The following is an 8294-nucleotide window of genomic DNA, read 5'->3' as shown; positions in this document are numbered from 1 at the left end:
TAGCATCATCAAATAAACTTGATTTTCAAATAACAAAAAGTAAAAACGTTCAACATTGTATTAAGAATCCACAAATTAGTTAAAAATATTCCACACTGTTATCAACAACAAAATGTTCTTTAAGTATTCAAGTATTCTTAAATATTCTTGAAAAGTTACTATAACAAGAAACTTGGAGAGTATTGTCTACTATAACATCCTCCAACTCTCACTCTTGCTTTGGCTCATTCTCTCCATTTCCCATTCCAACTATTTCATATTGCTTCCCAGTTTCTGCATAGGAAGCAAGCAGCCACAAAAGTATTTTTTAAAAAATACTTCAAGAAACTATCCTACAAAAAAAAAAAAAAAAAAGTTATGCAAAATAATACAACTTCACATATATTCCTAATGGAATTCCTCTAGACTGTTGTAAGAGTGAATTTTAGAATTGAGTGCTCTATATGTCAAAAACTCTTAAAAGATTACACTATGTATATAAATATATTCAACAAGGGGAAAGAAGGAGTAATTTAGCAGCATTGGACTGGGCTTAAATTTATATATAGGATATGTAGAATGTGGTTTCACAAATTCTCAATCTCATGCTTCTTTGGCCTAACCACATCATATATTTGAAACAATTGTTGCTTTAGGCCTTTTCCAAAATATGAAAGGCAATATTTGAACAACTATTAGTAAGCTGAAAAAACAAGTTAACAAGCAAAAATGTGTTAAACTAAAAATAGTCACTATTCCCAGGCCAATCATAACAAAACACTCAACATGCTATCAAAATTTAATGATCCAACTGTATCTTCAAAACCATTGATGTAACATACCTAACTTAGATCCTTAGAAAGATAAACATCAATTTGTTGTTTCTTTTTAGCTAGTTGAATCTCAACATATGGCTGACATTTTGTTTTTGGACGGGTTTCATAATATTTAGATCTAGAAGGAAAAAAAAATATACTAGTTCCAATCAGTTGATCATGTTTCAACTAGTGAAAAACTGATGTTATACTATGACTAACCTGCCCTACTCCCTTAGCAACACAGACCACTGCTGATCCTTTTGTCTCAATGAGGTATTTCAGATGCTGCAAAACACCATGAGGACCATGTAAATGGAAAGGTACCTTAAATGTATAAAACCAGTATCAGTACAGAATCTCAAAAATAACTAACCAATTAGTAAGTTGCACAAATACCTCTGGTATAAAGCATATATTGATTTGTCCATTAGCCAGGGATGCATGCATAGCAATAAATCCACTGCTACGACCCATCAACTTTACAATTCCTATACCATGGTATGCACTATGTGCCTGTAATAAGGATTGAGAAGTTAACAAAGACTGTTTTTCCCACTGAATTCTTTAACAATGATATTATAATGCATGAAACTTAAGCAATCAAAATGAAATCGAATAAATCACAAAATATAATGAAATTTTGTACCTTGATGTAAGCTGAATTAATGGCTCGTTGTGCTTCCTCAACAGCAGTGTCAAACCCAAAAGTTTTGTCCATCAGCAAAATGTCATTGTCTATAGTTTTGGGGACCCCAACAACAGCCACCTTTACCCCTCTTCTATAGCACTGAAATGAAACTAGGAAAAGTAGGACATGAGATCTAAATAGAAATGGCAGGCAAGGTTGAGGCAAGATAAAGGAAACAACTTACAAATGCAGCAATCAAGTAAAAGTAGTTAAACATATCCAATAAGATGATTCTAGTGGCTTATATCTTGTTTTACCATCATCATATTCATGTGGGCTTATTATAGGAAATAGCTTACAAATGCAAATTATTAATAAGCCCACATGAATATGATGATGGTGTAAATTGTTCTAGTGTTCTTTTGACCTGAGTCAGTAAGAAATGCATCTAACTCGGTGTCAATAACAAAGGTTCACAAGAAACAGAAAATGAGACATGACAAGCAAATTTCTTAAGCTAAAAAGTACAGGGAATCCATGATTTTCTTTTTACATGAAAAAAAAACACTAAAACACATGTATTTCTACTCCAAACAATATGATCCAATTTTCAACTTCTTGCTACAACTTAGTAACTCTCCATTGAATATTCAAAACTAAAACACCAAAATCAGAGCATACTTTTCCAATAATATTAACTCTCCATTAAATATTCAAAACTAAAACACCAAACTTAGATCATACTTTTCCAATAATATTAGGCTGACGGCTTATCCTAACCCACTTGTACGTTTTTCCGTCAAAGTACCTAACAGTATGCATTCCTACCCAGATACCTGCAGCATACACACCAAAAGAAACTTGTCATAATTTGCACAGAAAACTCATATAGCAGACAAGGAAAAATTATATCCACAATCTGCTTAATATTGTAGAAGAAATAATTGAATGCTATGGCTACGGATAGACAGGTAGTCATAACATGTAAAAACTTCTAAAAAAAAAGTACAAGATAATTAATGGATGATAAAATATCATAGAACTAGAATAAGATAATGTATGGTTATTCCATCAGAAGAATATTAATTTTGTATAATATGTCAATGGCAAAGAAAACTATCCAAGAAACATGCATCACCATTAGTGTAGACCAAGCACTCAAAAAATAGATCAATCAACTGTTGCCAAGGATGCTAGTTTTAAATCAGGTCCTTAATAAGTTATTTGGTTAACATGGTGAAAAAAAATAAATTAAAAAATGTTCAACGTCAAGTTTCTTTGATCTCACTCCTTCACTAATTGATAATATTATCCTCACAGAGAATCCTTCCTTATAAATATCACAGAGATTAAGCTACTTCTAAATATCAAAACATTTTAAACAATAAGACAAGTGACATGGATATTGACTTATAGGTTGAACTTGAGCCTAAATCTTTACAGGTTGAACTTTCTCTGACCAATGATATTGGAGGGTTGCTGGAATTGACAGAAATTCAACACTACTTTATTTAATGTTGTTTGAGAAGGAGACTACATAGAGACATAGAACGTTTGTAGTCAAGCTAGCTTACCTATAATAATATCACTCTTCGATGAGTAACCACAAGAATTTTTGATTTTGGGATTAAGAAATGATCTTCATAAGCATCAGTTAAGGCAAACTTTCCACGTACTTTAAAAAGATCAACCTGGCCTAAAAATGAACCTGATTCTGCCAACTGTAGAATAATCTGCATAACAAACAAATAAAATCATTGAACAAAAGGAAGGCTTTATAAGATGAATTAATAGCATATGTTTTCGCACATCAGAAGGCTGACTATTTATATATATATACAAGCATTTTTATATCTTTACTAATTAATGTCCGGACCAAACAATTTACTACTGAATGTAGATCTACAAACATTGAAATAATTTTAGATAATTGCAAATCAAATTATCAATCTTAGAGATTTCCTGATAACAAATATTTAGTCAAGGAATTTACATAACCAGTTGAAAAACAATACCTGTCCTCGAGCTTTGTAGTCGTCATAAGGACGGAGTAAATTATCACCACTAATTACGTGAGGAAGTCTCCTGCGAAGAAGTTGTTCATCAGAAGTTATAGCTGATGCTATCTTCATTCTCATTGCATTGGCTCCTTCTGTGGTTTTTGACAAAAGATCCAGAACCCCACTAACTGGTTGTGTCGCTGCACCAATTAGTCCTCTTCCAACACCTTGAACAAAACCCTCAACACCAGAAGTTTTTTCACCTTCAAGAGGCTTTATTAATATTCCAGTGACTCCCCTGAATAGGCCTTTTGCTAGTGCACCACCTCCTTCTCTAATAACATCACCAAGATCCTCTATGCCCTTGTTTTCCTGTCATGTTAATCGACTTTAAATATTTGAACCTTCCAGATATAACCAAAACAACATATTGACCTTGTAAAAAAAGTATGCAAACCTGTCTCTGCCGACTTTGGATGAACTTCTTATCCATTTATAAGGCAGCCATACCCTTACTCATATGTCCAAGTGCACTACTTGTGTTACCCAATATATCAACACCAGAAAGTAATTGCAGAGGTTGGCCAAGGAGATCCTTCCATATGTTTGAAATAGTAATATTTGTCATTGAACTCTGCCTCATGCACACATTCTCATGAAACCTTTGATTTATTCTAACCTGGATAATAAATACAAAATATGTTATTAAAATGTTCTGTCAACCTGATGGATACACTCTCGTAAAACATTATCATGTGGCTTTAAGACTTTGACTGCAGTTAGTTAAAGTAGCTGGATATCTCCTTGGTTTTACCTCCACCTAAGTCCTATGTTCTTGCATGTTGAAGAAGAGATGGTGTTTAGTGGGAGATTGCCTTTCTGGATGTTTCTTTGGGTCTTTCTACTGAAGAGTTTAGTTGTCACTTCAGGCACTGTGGTTTTTTTGATTATGAAAACATACAAAGATAAGAGAGGTGTTTGTTTGTAGAAACTTCCTGGTGTTTCTGTATCCTAATGGTAAAAATAGAATAAAATAAAAGCAATATTGAAACTCCATAGTAATGCCATGTGATTCAGGATGGCCAGAAACATAATGATGGCTTGATAAATGGATGAAGCTCACATAAGTGGTGCATAGGGAAATATAGAAAGGAGATAATAGTTATTATTGAAAAACACTCATCTACTCAAGACATAATTTTGAGTAGAAAGTTTCATAGTAAAATCACTAAGGTCTGGCCATCATAACAGATTACTATTTCCTAGTACAAGGATGTTGTTGGGGTTACAATAAAACAACATCGCTATCTAAAAACATAACATAATAGAATTAGAATACATACTGGCATATTCTCAGTGTTTCCCAATGCAGTCATCAATGATGCCCAATAGCCAAGTACACCCCTTGGTCGTTGACTGGGTGACATAGCCATTGACACCTTGAACCGAACTTCTGAGATGTTAAGAACTCTGTACATTCCACAAACATAATTAGAACTCATCTTAAATACAGGGCATAAACTTATAGCCGAAAAACAAATCACCAACTTGAGCATCTTACATACCCAATTTGGATAATTGGATCAACAACAATGGCAGAGGTTTGGTTATCATATATGCGATTGAAGTTGACCTGCTGGATTATTTCATGAAGGCGCCATATAATAGGTTCATGAATGTTTATCAGTGACCCATTTGATTGCATGGTCACATAAAATTTCAAGATATAATCCGTCTCATCCCCAATATTCTGTGGTCTGAAAAGAATTGGCATTGGAGTTAATGGCAGCTGATTATCCACTTATATCCCATGCATTCTTAATTTGAACCTACAACACAGAAGACAATTGAAGCATTGGAACTTGGCAGTTATGGATAATTAGAGAAATAAAAGCAAAAGAACCAGAGCACCAAACCAAAGCAATTGAACCTATGTGACATTACAAAAGAAACACATGCATAAATTTATCCAGGAGAGTGGATCAAACTAAATCTGTGTTTCACATTCAAGTATACATATAGATGTGTTCTTAGGAGAAGACCCCACTAATTTACTTAAGATTGAACCACAAAATACTAACCAACACATTTTTCCCACCACTAGTATAGTGCATACCTTTCTTGTTGATCAAACTGGGTATTTTCCCTAGTTATTGGGTAATAATATGCACAAGGTAAGCTTACACATCTAACAAGAATAGATGACATCCATAAAAAATTATAATAATAATAATAAATAAATAAAATAAAATAAAAACAAGAATACTGCATCAATGCATCCTGGAGATATTCAAGAAATACACATACACACACGTATAAATATGCTCATAGAGAAGCACAAAAATATGCAAACTCACCTAAACTCAACTATAAAATATCCAAAGGAACCTACCTACTAATTCTAGAGCCCAAGCCAGTTGAATATGAAAAAATAAAAGTCTGAACAGAGAGGTACAAAATTTCTTCAGGTGTGTGATCAATGATTGATACTCCAAGCTCAGCTAATTAAACAATAACATGAAATTCTGAGTCTGAGGTGGACGGTGATTGCTGTTGAGGTGGGTTCTTTAAAGAAAGTTGTGATAGAGGAGATGTGCCTGTTTTACTCAATATTCAAATAGGTTCACTCTCTGGCAACCAGTCACTGATCTTAACAACATTGACTTTTTCTACTTGTATTATCGTAATGCTTAGAGCTCTAGAAGTCCCACTTGTAACTTGCATGGGTTGATGAGCAGAAATTTCATCAATATCAAACTTCTGAGATTTAGACTGGTCATCTCCATCGATGAGGAGTTCCAACAAACGTCTTCTACCAAGATCTTCCCAAAGAAAAGAAGCTGGTGAATTAGGTAGAAGGAACTACCATGAATCATTCATACCATCTACTTGCCGGAAATGAATGGGCAAAAACATGGAGCGATTTTCAATCCCGCAATTAAAAATTTGATCATTATTGCCCAGTACAAGAACAACTTAAGTAGTAAGACAAACAAAACTTTCAGACAAATTGATACAAACATCAATTAACACAATTATACTCTATGGATACGAATTTAGCCTAAATACAAACATTCACTCTTAATCATTCTTATTCCCAAACAGTCCAAATCTGAACAATACAAGCTAGTTTTAGTTAAAACTAAAATACCACCATGTTATGTTGATGCCCAAAAGCTTTAAACATAGGTCAGCTAAACCAACAATAAAAACAAAATGCACAACCAAGTTTCCGTTCAATCAAATAACACGTGAATAAGAAAAAGTACAAGGTTTTATTAGATCCAAACATGAGTGAAATGTGAAAACAAAAATTGAAAATCAATGATACAGACAAGTCCCCAAACTCGTTATGATAGTGTGCGAATTCCCCAAAAGTCCTAGATTTCAACTATTTATAATCAAAGTTAAAAAAATAGAAGGCACATTTATTGTCAAATAAAAATAAATCTGCATATTCAATCATATTTATAAAAGAAAGAAAACTTACTTAACCCATGGTTTATTGACTTAATAAGGTGACTCATCTCAGCTTTGTATAAAAAAACTAAGCCTCTTTTCTACTTAAGTCATCTAGCTGACTGTTTTTCTTCGAGACCCTGATCCTTTTCTTCTTGAAAATGATCTCATTTCCTTACCAGATAATTTCAGCAGGCCCTTCTTCGTATTCCCCTGCATCACTCTCAGTACCCTCATGTGCAGTCTCAGCTTGTCATAAATTTAACAAAACAAATATAATTTCCTTGCTAGAATTACATATTCTCTCTGCCAATCAGCGAAAACTCAAAACATTCTATAACAAGGCAAACAAAGTTCTTCTTTCCATATCAATATCTCAAACCTTTAGGTATATTATATTAATTTGGTTAGTTTTTTATTCATTTCCAACAACCAAATAGCCATTAAAACCAAACTACTCTGAGAAAGTAAAGAAAAGAAGAAAGTACCTGCTGTTTCCGAGACTCTTCGTGCCTTCTTTCGTTGTTCCTCATATTCTTCTTCTTCTTCCATCTTCTTCCATTTCATCTCCATGGCCTAGAGCCCTGAACGAAAGAAACACTGGATGAAGAGTCTCTTTCCGTCTCTATCTCTGTCTACACCTCTACAATCTGGATAGGAGAGAATGAGCCCTGAACACTGCCGCTACCAGTCCTCATCCCCCATCATCAAGTCCTCTAACCTCAAAACCCCTTCCGGGGACCCAAAAGAGTCCAGCTTGGCTTGCTCTGCTGGTAACCGGAACCGACAAACGGGGCAAGAGTTATGGTGAGCGAGCCAGGGCAGAATGCAGTTGAGATGGTAGAGATGCTTAAAGGAAGATTTCAAGCAGGGAGAGGCGCAGAAGAATGGGTGGGCTAGGAAAAAAGAATGGGTGCGAAGAATAGAACGATGGGCTAGGCAAAGAAGAGAACGGTGGTGGGCTAGGCGAAGAAGAGAACAGTGGTTAGGCGAAGAAGAGAACGGTGGTGGGCTAGGCGAAGAAGAGAACGGTGGTTAGGTGAAGAAGCGAACGGTGGTGGGCTAGGAAAAAAGAATGGGTGCGAAGAAGGGAAAAAAGAATTAGCTGGGAAAAATGAATTAGCTAGGAAAAAAGAATAGGCGGGTACCAAAATAAATTAGTGCCATTTTTTTATTTTACCACATATATGTATATAATAATACTTTTTCAGTTGTATTATATTCTTGTGTTATGCTAGGGGGTATTTGGTGTTGTGGAATCTCATGTTACAGCTGTCAAAAGAATCATTTGATATGTTCATGGGACTGTTGATTATGGTATTTGGTATTCAAAAGAAACTAACCCTAATCTAGTGTGTTTTAGTGATGCTGATTGGGCAGGTAACATTGATGACAGAAAAAGCACTAGTG

At 34.6% G+C, this 8294-nt stretch overlaps 2 protein-coding genes across 2 annotated transcripts; both read right to left on the bottom strand.

The window, feature by feature from the left end:
• Positions 1 to 2116, bottom strand: LOC133790440 (ATP-dependent 6-phosphofructokinase 5, chloroplastic-like). The gene is made up of 5 exons (XM_062228084.1): positions 2107 to 2116; positions 1444 to 1576; positions 1194 to 1310; positions 1017 to 1121; positions 1 to 332 (listed from the first exon to the last, which is right to left on the bottom strand). The coding sequence occupies exons 2-5, from the start codon at positions 1513 to 1515 to the stop codon at positions 255 to 257; spliced, it is 372 nt and encodes a 123-aa protein (XP_062084068.1). The 5' UTR covers positions 1516 to 1576; positions 2107 to 2116; the 3' UTR covers positions 1 to 254.
• A 739-nt stretch (positions 2117 to 2855) lies between these two features.
• Positions 2856 to 7887, bottom strand: LOC133790433 (uncharacterized). Its single transcript, XM_062228072.1, has 8 exons — positions 6916 to 7887; positions 5818 to 6265; positions 4991 to 5254; positions 4769 to 4895; positions 3883 to 4104; positions 3441 to 3797; positions 3000 to 3158; positions 2856 to 2904 (listed from the first exon to the last, which is right to left on the bottom strand). Exons 5-7 carry the CDS (start codon positions 3916 to 3918, stop codon positions 3000 to 3002), a joined length of 552 nt encoding a protein of 183 aa, XP_062084056.1. The 5' UTR covers positions 3919 to 4104; positions 4769 to 4895; positions 4991 to 5254; positions 5818 to 6265; positions 6916 to 7887; the 3' UTR covers positions 2856 to 2904.
• Between the last annotated feature and the right edge of the window lie 407 nt (positions 7888 to 8294).

Source organism: Humulus lupulus, chromosome 1, assembly GCF_963169125.1.
Source record: "Humulus lupulus chromosome 1, drHumLupu1.1, whole genome shotgun sequence".
Taxonomy (NCBI): Eukaryota; Viridiplantae; Streptophyta; class Magnoliopsida; order Rosales; family Cannabaceae; genus Humulus; species Humulus lupulus.
Note: the sequence above shows the minus strand (reverse complement) of the source record. Positions and strands in the feature narration are given on the sequence as shown.

What these genes read in the sequence shown, in the direction of transcription:
- LOC133790440 (XM_062228084.1), bottom strand. Translation starts at nt 1,515, where the DNA reads ATGGACAAAACTTTTGGGTTTGACACTGCTGTTGAGGAAGCACAACGA. An exon ending in ATATATGCTTTATACCAGAG is followed by an intron (nt 1,122 to 1,193) that starts GTATTTGTGCAA and finishes TATACATTTAAG; the next exon opens with GTACCTTTCCATTTACATGG. An exon ending in TTGCTAAGGGAGTAGGGCAG is followed by an intron (nt 333 to 1,016) that starts GTTAGTCATAGT and finishes TTTTTTTTGTAG; the next exon opens with GATAGTTTCTTGAAGTATTT.
- LOC133790433 (XM_062228072.1), bottom strand. Translation starts at nt 3,918, where the DNA reads ATGGATAAGAAGTTCATCCAAAGTCGGCAGAGACAG. An exon ending in TCCAAAGTCGGCAGAGACAG is followed by an intron (nt 3,798 to 3,882) that starts GTTTGCATACTT and finishes TTAACATGACAG; the next exon opens with GAAAACAAGGGCATAGAGGA. An exon ending in ACTACAAAGCTCGAGGACAG is followed by an intron (nt 3,159 to 3,440) that starts GTATTGTTTTTC and finishes TTTGTTATGCAG; the next exon opens with ATTATTCTACAGTTGGCAGA.